Source organism: Varanus komodoensis, unplaced genomic scaffold (assembly GCF_004798865.1).
Source record: "Varanus komodoensis strain SLA01 unplaced genomic scaffold, ASM479886v1 scaffold46_3, whole genome shotgun sequence".
Taxonomy (NCBI): Eukaryota; Metazoa; Chordata; class Lepidosauria; order Squamata; family Varanidae; genus Varanus; species Varanus komodoensis.
Window position 1 is genome coordinate 299,865 of NW_025336044.1, and position 17,766 is coordinate 317,630.

Sequence of the window (17,766 nt, forward strand, 5' to 3'; positions counted from 1 at the left end):
CCCACTCTCCAGAAGAAGATGCTAGGATGTAGGAAATCCAGGTGGTTTTTGGATTCAAAGGAGGGAGAAAAGGGAAGTTGAAAAACATTCTGAACTTAGTTCCTGACTGCTTCATAACTACAGTTGTTCCTGGAAGTATAGTATAAACCTTTTGTATATCTGAAGTGCTTTCAAGTACAAACCAACCAAACTGTCAAGAAAACAAAAACATTCAGATACTAATTGCTAAGTAGAAAGTAATAAATTGTAATTTAATTTTATCTGTACATTACCTGATCGCAAAATTTTTAAGATCTACCAGGTTGAAACATAATGAGTTCTTACTCTTTGAGTTCTTTGCAATACCTACAATTTTCTGTACTTCAAAAAATTAAATGTTTGCTTAAAAAATGGAAACCTGAAATACATTTGTCCCCCTTTGCAGCTCTGTGATGTTGTTATACAAGGTTATATCAAAACTCTCAAAACTAGAGCCAACTGAAATGGTTAAACACATCCACAAATATTTTTTTAAAAGCAGGGGAAAGTAACTGTACAAAGCTTTGCCAATGAAGAGCCCTTGCGCAAGCATTCTGTGAATCGTGATTTTATGCTCCGCTATCGGCGGATACATCTAATAAAGCCAAACCCCTGATTTCCTCGAGCAGCTGATACAGGCTCATACCCTGCGTCTGGCCATACTCCGCAAACTCCTCCTCTGTAGTCTTCCCCTGGGTGGTGTCCTGAGCAAGCTGGGCTTCTTCAGCCGTCCTTGTTACTACTTCTCTTACCAAGTCTGCCCTGGATATGTGGGAGCTTTGAGACAGTTCCACTTCTGATGTCCAGTAGGGCTTGCAGCTTGTGATGTGCAGCCGGATGGAGTCAGCGTGACAACGAGAACTCTGTACAGATATTTTTACCTGAGACAAATCACAAGAGTTAAGATTCCATTTTGGTTGCTTTTTACATGGCTAAGTCCTGGGACACCGATTCATTACTTACTGTCACGTGATCAAAGAGGTTCAGTGTAATGGGATTCCCACCAGTGGGAGTGGAGACAATTCTACTGGAAAAACGCTGCACAGAACCGGGTCTCCACTCACAGCTCCCATCAGCCTGGCAAGAGAGGACCAAGCCTTCCTTATTTTTCAGATAGGCAGCGCCTTTAATTCCATACCTGTGAAAGAAAGAGGTTATGTGACAGTCAGTAAGATCTAACGACTGGTGCATTTTGTATTTAACAGCAAGCAAGTTCATGAGTAAGATACAAGCCCTTAACTATGAACTGATAAAATGCAATATAAGGTCAAAACAGTAATGGAAGGCTAGACAGTCTCCGTCCAAGGAGAACTTACAGGAAATAACCTGCCCCGGAGAGAGGGCTGTGACCCATGCTTCACAGGCTGAGAGCTCTCTTTGAATGCTGCCAGTCAGCAGAGACAGCGCTTCCCCTCTTCCTGAATTTAACTCACTCCCCTACCCTGTCCCTCAATTCAAGCTTGACAAAACTCTACAACAGATCGCACAGGATTAAATTCAGCTCTTCCATACTGCCTTGTCATCTTGTCTCCCACCCTCTCAGTTAGTGAAGAAACATGAGGCTTGCCCCATCCACTTGCTCTTCTTGCCAAGAACTGCACTGGCTCTACCTGTGCACGAAGACTAGGACGCCGTTAGTCCGTATGGAATAAATAATCCCATCGGCCATGCACTGCTCATCTTTTTCAGAATTCTTGTCTTTGAAGTACATACACTGGAAAAGCTCCGTTGATTGTTTTTGGGCATGCTGGGCAGCCTGTGCAAAGGAAGCCATTTGTTAGAACGTGTCAGGTTTTTAGCGGAATGCCTGCAGAATGTTTCAGGACCGGAGCCCTGTAATGGTTAAATGCTCCGTCTCTTGTCACTGCGACTCCCAGTGTAGTCCTTGGTAGCACCTGTGCTCACGTTCTTCCTCTCTGTCTAACACACTCTGTCTTTGCAGTAGCTGCTCACTCACAGCTGAAGATCTCTAGCTTTGCTTTAGCCGCAGGAGCTATGAGCATTAGCAGAGGCCAGCGATAGTGCTGGTACCTGGCTGATGGGGTCTTGCTTGGATGTGCAGGGAATCCATTTGGGGCAGAGAATCTGCTGGATTCCCTGGTTTCTGCTTCCCGCTATCCGGCCTGCTTTGCAGCGGCCCAGAGTTCAAGTTCCTGGTGAGCGTGCCCAGGGTATGACGGGAATTAAGCCCCATGTGCTACTCGGGCAGCACCACTCTTCTGTACCACCACCGTCACCGGCAGCAGCGAGCGGGGAAGGCCGGCCAGCAGGAATGAGGGCTGGTCTTTCAGGCAGGGGTCCCCAAGTGTTCTTGGACTTTCCTCTGGCTTGGCTCGCCTTGTAGGACTAGGCCAAGCATGAGAGAAATCCACAGATTCTGGAGGGCTGAAACCTGAACAGGTTTGTCCCAACCCTAGTCCTGACACCTGTCTCCAAAGCAGGTCGGACAGGCCCACTCCTGGATAACTTCCCCCTCCATGGATCGACTCCCCATCAAGCTGCTGCAAAAAGTCAGACGAGCGCCTGTTGGTTCATCACCTCACCTGGTTTCTGTAGTTGACGTGCCTGCACAGTTCCTCAAGTTCCTTGTTGCCAAGCAAGTTGTCCTTGAGCCCCCTTTTATCGTCCTTTGAAGTGGCTGCCAGCAGTAGCCTATGGACCACTATATCCGTGTACCTCCGAATGGGTGAGGTAAAGTGAGTATATTTACCCAGTGCAAGACCTAAAGGGAAAAGTGCATGAGCAGGAAGTCTGTAAGACAACAACACGGTAATAGGGGCAGCCTTGAAAGACAGACGTATCAGGACAAGAGGTACCATAGTGAGAGAACTCCTCTTCAGGGCAGGATCCAGTGGAAAAGTACACCGCGTTTGACATTGCCTGGGTAGCCATTGCTCTCAACAGTTTGTTCACGAGAGGATCGGCTGGATCAACTGCTCTATCTAGGGAGTCAGCCAGTGTTTTGTTAGATCTATCAAAACGAACAGCAGCTGGTTAACTTCTTTGCACTGTTATAAACGTATCGCTGCAGCTTGTGCAATGCAAATCACCTGCAGGATATCCTAAATCTGTGTCCTTGGCCACATTTCCTGCAGTTGGCCCAGAGGGTGGAGAGGCATGAAGCTTCCAAGCAACTCTGTCAGGCTGCAAGCAGTTCCACAGACAGACCTTGGGAACCGTGTGGTTCAAGGTGCAAGACGGCGACTTCTGTGGCAAAGCTGCAGCTCTGCTCGCCATCCGCTAGAACACGCCGATTGCTTACCGAGGACAAAAAACATGGCACTCTCCATCAAAGAGTAGCCTGCCTGGAAAGATTATGCTGGCATTTTTCCCAGCAAAAATACAAGTACCAGGAGAGATTATGCAGAGGCCAAACCTGTTCTGAAAATATCTGGGCAGAGAAGTGCTGTATTTGAAGAACCAGCAAAGTTGGTTCACCCATTCTGCTTACCGTGTATCTATCACAAATCCTTTTGCGCTGGCGGCTTCTCGGAGTTCGGAGAAAAACTCCTGCCGTGGGGGCGGATGTCGGCGCAGGAGCGCTTGGTGAGGGAACGTCTCCCAGATCTTTTTGGCCACCCAGTGATTCGCCAGAATCATACACTCCGCTATCGTTTCGTGCACTTCGAGGGGCTGCCGAGGGATGAGGTCACGGATGTTCTTTTTGTCATCCAACTGAACCCTGACCTCCACACCTTCCAGCTCCAGGGCCCCACAACGGTCACGCTTCGCTCGGACATGACGGGCCACCTCAGTCAGCTTTCCTATTGCCCAGACCAGCTCCTCTATCTTCTGCTTCCGGGCATCCTCATTTATTTCTTTGAGCTCTGGGATTTCAGCTACAGCAGTTAAGTCTCCATCTAGCAAAGCTTGTGCTGCTTCATAAAAGAGTTTGTAGGAAGACCGAAGAATGGTTCTCATGTACTGCACTGTTTTGATTTCATAGGAAGTTTGGTCAAGCTCCCAGATAATACTCACAGCATACCTGGAAAATAAAATCAGCACTCTTTTTTAAATAATGGGACTTTCTAGTCTGTAACTCCTGGTATATATTGAATGAGAGAGATGCAAAGCATGTGTTAAGATGCTTCATGCTCCTAAAATGGATTGCTTCTGTGCTGCCATCCAGAGCTAGGTTTGCCAAGAAACAAAATCCACTTGTTTACTTAGTCACTGGAAAAAAACAAGATTCACTCAATCGTCCTACTTGTAATTTTTTTGTGGGGAAAAAAAGGACAGTGGCCAGTAAAGGAGAAAGTGATTTGACAGAACTTTCTAAAATAGCAATGAAAAAAAAAAATCTTCACTTGAACAGCCAGTTTTCTATGTTTGTTAAACTCCCTGAAACTTTTTAGGTAGTAGACACCATGGACTGCTACTTGTAACCAGAGTAAAGGGACGTAACTTCCCAAAGTGTTAGTGCAGGGGAAAAGCAGAAGACCAACCTTGCCTGAATTCCTCAGATGCTGGAGCGGATCGGACTCGGGAACTCACCTGTCAGCATTTCCAAGAAGAGAGCACAGGTTGGCACTCAGGATGGCAGGCAGCATGTCATAGCGACGATCAGCTAAGTAGTAAGTGGTGGCCCTGAGAAATGGGGAACATCCTCATAATTCTCTTACTGGACGTCTTAGAGCTTCAGCATATCTGGTCACGTATTGCAAAGGGATTAAATTTTTTCTCTGGTGAGGAATGGCCATTACCCAACAGTGTTGTTCTGTAGACACTTGCCGAGGTGCCCGTCCCATCCCACTTTCTATTTTCATTTCTAAGGCTGTGATCCTAGGGGTGCTAGATGCCGTCTAGGCAGCCACAGGATAGTTTGAAGTCCCAGCTCCATCCTTAAAATGAGTTCTGACATCAAGCTGGAACACCAACCACAGAGCGCCCTCCCGCCACCCTCACAGGCAGTCCCGTTCTTTCCGTGCCAAGTGCAGCCCCGACGTTGTCAATGCCACTTTGGAACTGGCATTGTGGGGAAGGTGTCCCAGGGAAAGGAAGGAGTGCACCATTTCCTGTGGTCAATAGCAATTCCGTCTTTAAAAAGTGAAGGCGTCTGGTTGCTGCCATCTTTCCCCATGAAGGCTTCTGGGCCCCAGGCAGGGCTGGGAGACATTCTTACAAAAGGCTGGTGCAGGTGGTTGTACTTTCATCTGCAATGCAAGCATTTGTGCTAATGCCTGCCAGAGTTCGTTAAATTGCCCACTGGGTCCCTGGGCCCAGAAGGTGGTCACTCCTCTTCTAAACACACCCATTGCAGTTACAAGATTTCCCTCCCGTGTATTCAGAAGTATCATTCTGCTAGCAGATGGAAACTGCTCGAGGAATGGGATTCCTCTCGCCACCACTGAGCTCTGGAGGGTTGAGGGGACAGCCTCCCACACCATGTTTGGGACACATGCGGAAAGAAGAGGCTGGGGAAGTCTGTCTGCAATGTGGGTTGGGTTCAGCTCTTCGCTGGCTCAAGGGTTATGGCTGACTGACATTCTCAAGCATTTTCCATTCTCGGAAAAGATGACTGAAGCGCCACCCAAGGCATGTGCATCCCTGACGTTTCCAGAGCATTCATCATCTCTCTGTTCACAGGAATCAAACAGAAACCCCTGACATCTCCAGCTTGTGGACCCTGAAGCTTATAATATTAGACAGCTTTCCTTTTATACAGCCCCCCTTCTTTTCAGTAAAGCCCGAGTAATGGAGGTGGCTGATTTACAACTCACCTTGATCTCGCCTCAATGTCGGTATGAGAATTTGCAGCCACAAAATGAGTTACATCAGCAATATGGATACCAAGTTCCAGGTTTCCATTGGGCAGCATTCGAATTGACAAGGCATCATCCACATCCTCGCAGCCTTTGGGATCAATGCTGAATACTAAATGCGAATCCCTCAGGTCAACACGCCTTAGTTCCTCTTCAGGAAACACCTTCCACGGCTTTTCTGGGAGCACAACTGGCATCTCACACATCTGCAGAAAACAAGAGTGCTTTTCCTACTGGCTGGCTCCCAATTTGGCAGGTGCAACTGGGCTGGCAGGAACATCCTTTCCTGCCCTCCTTCCCATGGCAACCACTCCAGCCCCCAGAGATGTGGCACAGAGGGTTGGGGTCCGTGCCACGCAGAGTCAGCTGTGGTGCAGAGAGATGGCATATTCCTGAAAATCAGGTCCTTGCACCTTCCGAGCCTTTCTGCCAACAGAAGGCAAATCTGTGATACGGATCAGACTAAATCGATGGGAGTGCTGCCCATCTTAATTCATTTTGTGATAGCAGACAGTGGGAGAGCGGTGGATATAATACATTGTGGCTTCAGCAAGGCCTTTGTCAAAGGGTCCCATGATATTTGGAGAAGCAAGATAGTTCAGTGGAGGATGCATGATACTATTACTGGGCTTCTGTTACAGGATTTCTCCTAGAGGACCTGAGAAGCCATCAGCAGATCAGTAGAAGCAGAACCAATTTCAGAAAGTAAGCACATGAAGTAAACGAGCAGAGTTCAGTGGTGCGAAGGGTTATATTTGTGTGGAAGGAGAGGTTAGTGAAAACTACACTCCGACTGGCAACTCCCGATAGACCAGGCAGCTTCCCATACAGTGTCAGCACCCCATTCCTTAATTATCTACAATTGCATTTTTTTCAGTGCACATACCAGTACATTTTATGCAATCCAAGTGACCAAATTTATTTATTACTATTTATATATCGCCACAAACTTAAAAAATCATACCAAAGTTGGACCAAATGATGTCAAACTTTTGAGAACTATATAATTACAATTTATCAGCTGAATCATTGCAAACAATAAAAACAGGCTGACCTGCGCTTCAGAGAAAGGACTGACGGAAATGCTATTTTCCACTAGGATCGTTTGAATTTCTCCTTCAAGATCTCCTATCCGTCCTAAAACCCGTACAAAATGTCCATTTGGATACACCGATGTTGACTCCCAGGAATCGATCCGCACAATGACGCGGAAGTCCTGTAGCAAAAGCATATTGCTATGAGAACACCACTAATACAGATGGGACCCTGGCTAGTTTCAAATACTTCTTTTACCTGCAGAGTCTCTGCTTGCTGGGTACTGATCCTGATTTTGGGAATCCTGTAATCCCAAGGCGTCACAAGGACTTTCTGTGTGTTTTTGCCATGCGATTGGCTATCTTCTATGGATGGAAATGTGACTACGTAATCCCGCCAGTTTTTCTGTATGATGCCAACAACTTTACCTTTAAATGAGGAATGATGCTGATTATACATCTGCATTAGGGAAGGGCAGCAAAAGGATTTAACAGTGAAGATTTGATGGCTATCTATTACAGGAAGATTACCGCTGCTGCGCCGCAATAACAGAATTGCTAACAGGATATCAGGAACTGAAAAGCCTACAGGGGAAAGTGTGTGTCCAAGACCAGCTTGCCACTTTAAAATGCTGCAGTAAATTTTAGACAAGATCAATAATTTTTTCTCCTTAAGTATGAGGTTTTTTCCCTAGCAAGATTGGAACAATTATCTTAGGCCCAAAGGACACCTTCAGCTCATACTTCAACCTTCAAAGCTTACGCTTACACACTTCAGCTCTGACTGAAACCACTTGGACTAAACCAAGCACAACTGAACGGTTGTTAGCAGAGAGTTGTGACTGCTAACGGGGTAAACTACGCAATAACTAGATGCGTTCTGCCCTAGCACAACCTATAGAAATTATGCCACGGGGAAGAAGGACTGTGTAAATACAATTCCTCCAACAGATAATCACCTGCAGGGGTGAAGCAAGATAGTGACAAAATGAGAATACGAGTAAATACTTCTGCAAATTTTCTTAGTGAATATCCCCAGTGTAAAACCCAGGGGTGGATTATTGGGTAGAGAAACGGGACTATGCATAGACTTAAGTATGTTTATGGATTACTATAAAAAAAGAAAAAGTATGGGGGGCTGACCCAGTAGGTCTGATGCTTTTGATGATTGATGATTTTTAGTTTCTTTTTGTTAGTTAGTAGAAAAATAACAATAAAACTTACTGTAAAACCCAGGGGGTGGGAGTGGAGTTGTCAAATGAAGATACGTATGTTCTAATCCCAGAACATTTTTTTCAGAAATGTGAAATTCTGCAAGGTACATACATGCACGAGCACACAGAGAATAAGACTGGATTTCTGCACATGCAAGGTGCACAATTCAACACAATAACATCACGAACACCCGATCAGTGAGGACCAGCTTAGATGTGGTGATGCGGCAAAAGGGGCTGGTAAGGCTGTCCTCCGCTCTCCACATCTTACCTGTGGGCATAGTCTCGCCGCAGACTTCCCCAGCAGCCTTTTCTTCAGTCTCATTCTCACAAAGGGCAGCAGCTCGTCCCTTCCATTCATTCTTAGGTAATAGTTCAACTGCAACGACGTCACCGTGGATTGCCCTATTCCGTGCTTTGGCACCGTAAATGAGGACGTCCGCTCTGAGATCTGGGTGCAAATGATGAGGGATGACTCAGCAGAACTAAAGCGGGCAACGGGTTTACATGTTCTCTGTCAGAAATCTTGGCATCTGGCTCCTCTTTGGCAATTCCACACAAAAAGAAGTTACTAGTTTATACAGAAGCAGGTGGAAAGTTGGGAAATGTAGGCTGCTTCCTGAGCCAGCACTTCCATTTTCTAATTCTAATATGAAAGATGACCCAATAAAGCTCACGAGACTACTCCCATAATGCTATGCACAACGTAACACAATGTCGAGCTTTACAGAAGCTGCTAAAAAGACGTAGTCAAACTATCTGTCAATATTAAACAAGGGTGTTCTATGAGGGCTGCCAAGTGCCCTTTGCTTTTAGGGACCCTTCCTGCATCACAAGACTTCAGCCTCCTTATTTCTAATACAGTATAACCCCTTCCTGTTGAAATATTGCTCTCTTAACGAACAGGAAAAAACGGAGGCTGTTCCCTCAACGAGGGAAGTGTCTGTCCCTCGCTAACTTCTGCTGTTTGCTGAAGCAAGCAGCAGGCGACTGAAGCCTCCACTGATTCCGTCACGCCACCAGGTCCTGCCCCCAGCACGAGCCCAGAAACAAGCTGGAACCCTTGTTTCCAGCACAGTGTGTCAGTAGAGCGCCATTCTGTGAGCGCCACTGATCGTTCCATTCCAGAAATTAGCACTTTGGCTCATTTCCAGGTGCTTTAGGAAACACCAACTTCCTGCGGTGGTTCTGGCATATGAGCATCAACAGATACTTCCCAAGGGGCTCCTCCTGAGCACCTGGACAACCTGTCTCCAAAGGGACTGTGCGGGACAACTGATGCCCAATTCAACACCTGCTCAAAAACAGAACTGGAGAGGGGACAGAAATGAAAAGGCATAGAGCGCCTGACTATCTGGCAGCCCGATCAGTCCAGACTACCAATGCAAAGCAGTCCTGGATGTCCCCCAGAAGCAAGCTGGAACGGGCAAAACCTAACCATGCCCAAACCAGGCTTGCTGGCCAAAGTGAATGTACTGAATTAGGTCACACCTTTTTCTTTGTTGCCAGCTCCTTGAAGTCGCACAAACGCTTCTACTTGTGCTCTGTGCTTATTCACATTCAGGACCCCCTACAAGAAATTAAATCCAAAACTTATGCACTGCTAATCAAGAGATACACTCCCATGTTTATTACAGCTCTGTGCTTAGGCAGGTTGGCCACACCCAACTCTCTCTCCTTTCTCTGTGATCCCAGGGAGCTGAAGGAAAGCCTAAAACTGGCTACCTGGGATCAGGCCTGGGATCAGGCCTGGATGTGTCAAGCTTTATTTGGACAAGGCAGAGGGACTCCTGATCACAAGGAATGCCAATTCTGGAACAGGGCTATTTTGGATGGAACTATATCTCCCCCGCTAAAAATAGTTGGCATTTTTGGGTGCTCTCAGCATGCTGCTTGGTGAACAGGTTGGTGACTGCAAAAGATGCCCCATGGAGCTACCCTTAAAAAGCATTCTGGCACGTCAACCAGTTCAGTGTTCCAACTGGGACCAGCTCACTGATTCGTGTAACTTCCATGCTGTTCCAGCTGCACCAGCTTCCGGTCTTTTTCCGGACTGCATTTAAAAGGTGTTGGGTATCACCTTCAAAGCTCTACTTAGTTTCAGTGAAGGGAATCTTAAGTTTCTTCCTCCTATATGAACTGGCCCATCTCTTACAGTCTGCTCTGGAGGTACCCTTAAAAAAAAAAAAAAAAGAAGAAAAATGGGCAGGAAAGTGGGAAAACCGCCTTGGTGATGGCACCCTTATGGGAAGCTCTGCCCAGGAAATTCATTTGGCACGCTCCTTAAGAATCTTTCATTTCCTGAAGACTGCGATGGTTTGTACAGCCAGGTGGCTGGTCTGTTTTTCCCTTTCTGCTTTCTTTTCTCCAGTGCTTTTTCCACATTGCTGTTTTGCCTTGTTAGCAGTGATGGACCCTTCTTCTGAACAAAATGCCAGACCTCTGGTTTATTTTCTATCACCTTCATGTTGACCTATAAAGTCCACTGGAGACATTTAAGCAAAAGACTCCAATTTATCTTTTCTCACAGAGGCAACACCTTAAGTACAGACTGGGAGAAGACAAAATGCATATAGGAAAAGGTCTTATTTGCAGGTGTTTCCCCAGTGTGATGCAGCTACTCTACATCTTGCCATTTGGGGTGCTTCCAACCGGGAAACCCATAATCCTCAGAATAGGCATCCTATGCAGGGCTGAAATTGTAGAGGCCACCTCCATATGCCTCCAGCCCTGCAAAGCAGCCGGACAGTTCATGTCAGCCACCTGAGTGCGGCACCTTGGAGCAGGAGAGAAGGATGCTGAGGCACGACCGGGAGGCATCGGATCTTGGCTGTGCCCGCCTCCTCTCCTCCCTACCTGCTGGAATGCCCCTTCTTCAAGATTGCTCATGTCAGCTCAGGGATGCAGCCAGTGCAGTTCCCTCTCTGCTGGAGGGAGGCGGAGGAAGAACCAAACATGGCTCTCCCATACGAGGCTGAAGAGATTTTCCAGTGCTGTAGCTGGGGATCCAAGCAAAGCTGTGGACATTATGGCACTGCCAAGCTACCTCAAGGTTGCTCTGTTAAGCATTTTCTAGATCAGAGCTGCAGCATTTTAAATATTGTTTTGCATTTTAATTACATTTTAAATGTTACTACTAGTCTCTGTAAATCTGACATTCTTGAGCTACGTTTCTATGTGAGGCAGCCTGTGAAAGAAATAATCCACCCCATTTCTGTTCCCAGACCTAGCCTAAACATTTCAAAAAGCCGTGCCTGAGACTGATTATTTTTTAAATATCAAAGCTGTTCGTGCGCTTTCCTCTGGCTGAGCTTTTTTTTTTTCTGCCTTACTAGGTATGGCAAAAAGTTTTGATCATTATGCTCTCACTAACTTGAGTGTTAACTGCCTGCCATGAAGCCAACTATCCAACAGACTAACCTGGCAAGATATGAAAATACACTCAGTTCTTTTAAGAGCAAACTTTGCTCCCTCTATGCATACACCAAAAATCAAACCTGGAGGTATCTTCCTGACTTGATTCCAGCTTCCAGTGTTTCCACAGCGATATGGTCTGGGTACTCCTTCCCGTTATTCTCTTGGCTTTCACTCTCCCGTTCTCGCTGTGACTGGACTATAGAATCCAAAAGTTCATGGGCAGATTTTAAATCTGGCAAAAAGTTGTCCAAATAATTCTGTAAAAACAGACAAAAAGAATGTTTGGCTCTTGAGGTTTTCTTAATGCCGTGGCTCCCAACAGTGCTCTGAAAAAAGATGAGGAGGTGAGAGTCACTGTCTTCTCCCAGGTGGAGGATGCATCCATTAAACTACCCTCAGACTCAACGGATGGGTCCTCAGTGGCCTCTCCATCTTCTAACCCTTGCAGAAGATTTTAGGATCTGCTCTTTCAAGAAGGTGAGGTCTTATGCAGAAGAGGCCCATTTGCTTCTATAAGCCCCATATGGCTTTGCCAGCCTGCTGGGGCAACCTCTTTCCCCAGTTCAGTCAGGCGGCCTCCCTGCAACCTTCTGGCTGCAGCCAGAAGGCCTCCCTGCATCCTCATTTTTGTCTTGGCAGCCTGCCTTGACTTGGACTTCACCTGGCTGGATTGGACTGGACTTGAGCTGCTCGGAAGAGACCTGATGAGACTATGCCACCTTCCTCTCTGAGCCTCAATTCCCAGCAGATCTATTAAATGCAAGCTTCCATATAAAGGCTGTTAAAAAAACCCACTAACCCCAAAGGTACCTTTGCTGAAGCTCTGGCAGGGAAAAAACAGCTGAGAAGAAACAGGGTAGGAACTGGATCAAGGAGAAGCCCAAGATGGGCTCTGCTGCAAGGGATACTGGGATACCATCTAGAGGACTGCATGGAAAGGAGCGGGGAATAAGCCTTGGTGAGCCTGACCATCTGCTGGGCTCACTGCAGCTTGTTCTATAAGCAGCCCGCGTTGTGCAGCTTACTGCAGGGTGGATTTAGTCTGCCATGCAAACCAGACCTCTGCCAGTCGCGAGGAAGGTACGCAACACAGGTTTGTGACTAGCAAGCACAGTGGCGTGCAACTTTTAGCCAGCGCTGCCCTCCTCGTCAGCAGGAATTTAACTGCCATCCTACTTTCCTGGAAGATGCAGTTTCCCCGCATTGTCCTATGTAACCAAATGGCCATACCTCAGATCAAATCTATGTATTTTGCTTTAATTCATGCAGCTTAATGGAAAGCACAGAGGCATTTTCACAGGCAAACTTCAGGAACATCATCTGTGAACTATTTGCTTTACTGTTCCACTAAGGTGCAGTAAACACAAAACTATTACCTTGAATGAAATCACAAAGACACCTTCTGTCTCGCTTCCAAGTTGCTGAATAGAATCTTCGTCATCCGTTACCATAACGACTGGCATCTGACCCGAAAAGTGATTATAATACCACACGGATGCGTTATAAATACTCCTAGGAGACCAAGCATTCACGTTTACTGATCTATGTCATTACATCTTCTCGTGTCATGTTGTTCCTAGCATTTGTATTGTCATGTGCCCCGTCGATTCCATTTAATATGATTGATCACAACTTTCACGCAAGCAGCAGTGACACACACACAGTGACAAACCAAGGATTGAGAACTGTATTAACACTGTTTGCCTTCTTTTCTCAAGGTTGGAGATTGTGGTTCCCTGCCCTGTGAGAACGTTTTGGAAAAGCCACAGCCGCTGTGGCTTTTCCTTGCCCCACACCTGCCAAGCGTGTGGCAGGTTGTTTCACTAACTACCTGGGCTGGGCGTAGCTGGCGGGTCCTCTGACTCCTGCAAGGTGGGTGGTGGGCGTGGCTCCCAGACAACCTATAACCAATGGCTTATTCTGGGATTCCTGGTTGGGTTGGAAGCCCCCCCCCCCCCCAAGCAGGTTCAGCCCACACAGTAACCTCTTTACAGAAATGTGGTGGTGTGTACAACCATGCACGCAAAGGGAGATGCGTAAATGCGCCAGTTTCCCTGGCCACATCAACCGAGTCAATGAAACCAGCTTTTCAGATGTGCCAGAAACATTCTGTCCAGCTGGCGAGAGACGACTCTTGCTTGGAGAAACGGTAGAGAAGTGACCCCTTTGTGGGGGCGACGGGGGAGGGAAAAGGAAAGAGGCGCTCGACTGCTTTCTGCGCGGGAAAATGAGACACGAAGTGCCACGCTGAGTGAGACTTGCTGAGAAAGGAGGGTAGTAAGGGAGCTACTTGGATCCTTTTTAGTCAGTTTTCAACACTTTTGAGTGCATCTCTGTTTTAAATATAATTACTTGACTAAGTAATCCATTAGAAGGCAGAAGACTATGCAGTTAAAATATTTTATCACCAGTTTACTAGTGAACTTATTACTTGCCCCCAGGACTGCAAAGCTGCCATCACACGATTCTTTCTGGAGGCACCCCTCAGATTCACATGAGTGTCTGTGTGCCTGGACTGAGGGCTGAGAGTTGCAGACCACTGCTTTAGAACAATGCCACTGCAATTTCATGGCATCATCCTGAGCACGTACCTTGTCTGCCATTTCTCCAAAGATTCTCCTCTTTGTCTTGGCAAATAAGAATACAGCTGGAATTCATTAAAAAACATAATGCAGTCATGACGAGCATCCCTCAGTAAATTTCGCAATTTAGTGTACTGTCTGTAAAAAAACAAGGCACTGTCAAAGCAACAAAGCTTTATCATTTATGAGTAGGAATATTCATTGTACTAAAGGATTATTAATATTTAGATTATCTCCTGCACATAATTAACATCCACAAGCAGCCCTATTGCTACCTGGGAATCTGCTTGCTGGTTTAAATATATATGTGAGTTATACTGAAATATAGACTCCCCTTGCCCTCCTTCAGTCTCAGACTTCACAAGGATGACATAGAAAGGTCAGGCCACAATGCATGTCCTAAATCACCACTTAGAGAGCCCTGTCAGGTGATTCAGCACCCTATAAATTAAAAAATATATGGGGAAAAAGACAAAAGTGGTCTTACAGGCACCCACATGAAAACTGTATCCTAACCGAGAGCAGTCCCAGATTAAAAAATGCAAGCAGGAAGAGCGTACCACGAATTTTCATTAACTTGTCTTGTTATGACAGAGGATTAGGCTATTTTCCTTACCTCTGAAACATATTCATAGATAATAATGCTATAATTAATGTCAACTAGAGAAATCCCTGATTAGCCTTTGGGGTCCCCAGGGCATTTGTAATACAGATGCATTTGCGGCATATGATTAACCTTTGTAAGTCTAAATAAAGAACTGCCGAGCCACACATCTCCCGTCTCCCTATTTCCTGCCCTCACAGTGTCACCATAAAGCTTAAACAAAGCTGCCCAATATAAGTTAGAAAAGTGAAGTAAGTTTAACTATATAAATGAACTTGCAGGTTAACTTTATCATGGTGGGGGGTGGAGCTGAACATACTTTCATTGTAAAAATGAGCTGATTGTATCCTGAAGGATTCAACACAAGGGTGAATCGCATCACAGATAGTCACAGAATGTTTTTCGGCATCCAACTACAAGTCAACCAAATACTGAGCAATGAAACAACGAAATATCAAGTAATTTGCATGCATATGACCAGGTCCTGCAAAATCTCAACTTACTGGAATTAAACCAGCAACATAAAACAATGGAATATAGGCAGCAAAACCTTATGCAAGCCCAGCTGAGTTCAATGGGATTTACTCCCAGAGTGCAAGGCCGCAGCCAAAGATTCTTAATGGAAGTATGTTGCTCACTTCAGTAGTCTAACTCTGAGTGCTCAATTCTACATGCATTTTTCTGAAAATACTAAAGGCAAAAAGTACCGCAAGAGACTGACTTTTAAGCCCCAGAGGTAGATTAGATACCTGCGGCCCCTTTGATGCTGCAGTGCTTGGCAGGCTGTTTGCATGAAAACAATCCCCTTTAACTCGGGAAACTCCAGTATTTCCAGGTAATCTTGGACCACCTTCCAGTCAGGCACAACATAGTGAGTCACATCATCAGACAACAATTTCCCATCTGAAACAGAATCCAGTGTTTATTGCAAATGTTACTCCTTCATTTGTACCCTTCATCAGGTGCTTTGCAGCAGGAGTGGATACGAGGCAGATTTCCAGGTGTTCTTGAAGATCCATTTAAGAACTGGGAGCTGAAGCTGGAAACATACCAGGATCTGCTTTTTGCCAGAGAGCGTACAAAAGCACAGATCCATTGCTAACTTACATTCTCTCAGTCAAAATGGGGAACACGGGCACAAACAGAGGAAGGACAGGGCAGTGGAGGAAGGGGCACGTGAAGAAAGAGCCTGCAGTACTCCTGCTACAAGTGCTTCAGTTTGGAAAGAGGCCTGGGATTGAAGCATGTGTTACCCTAATGGCGCCACTGCCAACCTGGTCAGGCTTTTTATAAAATTCAGCACCCCACATGCACACATGGGGCACGACTCATCAAGACCACAGAGCATGGGGAGGCGGTTAATGCTCTTTGACCCCAACAAAAATCACCCCCCCCCATTAAACCGAGGAAACACTGTCTATTGCACCTATTTGTCTAAAAACCCAGGTGTGATTACCAAGCACATCGTTCGATAAAAGTCTAGTTTATCCATTTTACTCTACAGAAATTAAACATCTGAAGTTCCGAAGAGCCTGAAAGCCATCCTAAGTAGGCAGATTGTTTGACAAGGCATCAGGTATTTTTCTCACGTTGTGAATGGTGACTGAAGTCAAAAAGCAACATATTTCAGTAATAGCCGAGCAACTCTTTATAAAGGCAAGAATAAAATCCTTATTAATATTCCTTTGTGACTACGAGCTAGAATGATGCCCTGAACAGTTACGGGATCTGTCAGCTTGTTGAGGTTACAGAAGGCACACCCAGCCAAACAATCTTAAAATGAACATTATAGCAGAAGAAAGGCTTGATTCACAGGACTCCTCACGCACTGCTTGTTTCAGCAGGGTTTCCTGCTAGTGTAAATGCAGCACCAGTTGCACGGAAAAGCATGAGTTGCGTCAGGGACGTACTCCTTGGTGATGGCAATTAAATGCAAGCCCCTGGTTCAGAGGCAAGGTGGGGTGGTGGCAGTAATGGGGTGCACACTGCCTTTCTGCCCCGCAGGCGAGTGCCCCAGAGGGACTGGGGGAACACAGGGGCCTTTGGGCCTGATTCTGCAGCATGGTTATGTTCTAGTGCAGCCTCCCCAGTGGAGCCGATTACAACCCCCACTGTTCTAAGATCACACCTCACACAGTGATGGGAAATGTAGTCCAAGGTATCTGGAAGCTCTCAGAGGACGCTAGCAGTATTTTCCTACTGACGCCTTGCCCAACATGGTGCCACTCACCATCCAGAGGCAAATGAACCCTATCCGTGCAGCCTGTGATAGAGTTCCCCACCCCTTCTACTGAGGTTCCTGGGTTTATTCCTAGCACTGCTTTCACGCCCCAATTATGCGTGGGCGCCCCCCAAAAGCCTTCTGACAGAAAACAATAAAGGCATGAAAATTCGTATTGCCAGCTGCACAAAAGCTTGGTTTACGTTGCACCTTTTTATAAGCAACGGCGCAAAATATACCCAGTTGCCCCTCAGAATGAACCCGGTGGGACTGAAGCCTGCCTGAAAACTCGACAGCGCAGAGGCGCTCTGCACATGCTCGGCAGCACCTAGCCCCTTCAGGCCACCCCGGCCAGAAGACGCGCCCGCAAGCCCTCCAGTGCCGCCCCCAATCTGACGTCACGCCCCCTCCCTGAAGTCCCACCGCCCCGCCCTCAACAGGGCGCGCACGCGCGCTGGCGCTCACTCACCGCGGCGACAGGCCGCCTGGCAGAGGGCGCTGCCGCAAGGCACGTCGGTCCGCAGGTAGTGCTCGCGCACCACCCGCACCGAGCGGCCCTGCAGGCCCCGCAGCTGAAGCACCTTCTCCGTGCGCTGCATCTGGCGCGGGGGCGCGGGGGAGGTGGCGCCGCCAAGCCCCGCCCCAAACTGCCGGTCCGCGGCGGAGCTTGCCGCCCTGATTCGCCGCCGATGCCGCCAGTCGGGAGGGGAGCGCGGGGCGGGGCTTGCGAGCGCGGGGCGGGGCGGGCCGGCCGGCCGAGGGCTCGCCCGTGAGGGGAAGCGCCCGCCCCAAGGGCCCGGCCACCCGCTGCTGAGGGCGGCGGCCCGCCCTTGGAGGGCGTCTCGGGCTGGCTGGAAACCCCGAGCTGGAGCGCTGGCGAAGCGCGGCAGCGTTTCAAGCCGGCGCCGGGACCC

General features: G+C 47.3%; 1 protein-coding gene across 3 annotated transcripts; it reads right to left on the reverse strand.

Moving 5' to 3' along the window:
- Positions 1-230: 230 nt before the first annotated feature.
- Positions 231-17,492, reverse strand: DIS3L (DIS3 like exosome 3'-5' exoribonuclease). 3 transcript variants are annotated; one of them, XM_044445007.1, is made up of 18 exons: positions 17,322-17,490; positions 15,381-15,534; positions 14,037-14,165; positions 12,822-12,957; positions 11,526-11,702; positions 9,520-9,598; positions 8,300-8,479; positions 8,039-8,125; positions 7,074-7,243; positions 6,835-6,996; positions 5,739-5,986; positions 4,513-4,605; positions 3,470-4,003; positions 2,835-2,989; positions 2,562-2,740; positions 1,629-1,774; positions 982-1,156; positions 231-899 (listed from the first exon to the last, which is right to left on the reverse strand). In XM_044445007.1, exons 1-18 carry the CDS (start codon positions 17,449-17,451, stop codon positions 588-590), a joined length of 3,246 nt encoding a protein of 1,081 aa, XP_044300942.1. In that variant the 5' UTR covers positions 17,452-17,490; the 3' UTR covers positions 231-587. The 3 variants fall into 3 exon arrangements, with proteins under 3 accessions (XP_044300942.1, XP_044300944.1, XP_044300943.1); XM_044445009.1 differs by lacking the exon at positions 4,513-4,605 and having other exon boundaries at positions 17,322-17,492; XM_044445008.1 differs by lacking the exon at positions 8,039-8,125 and having other exon boundaries at positions 17,322-17,489.
- Positions 17,493-17,766: the final 274 nt, after the last annotated feature.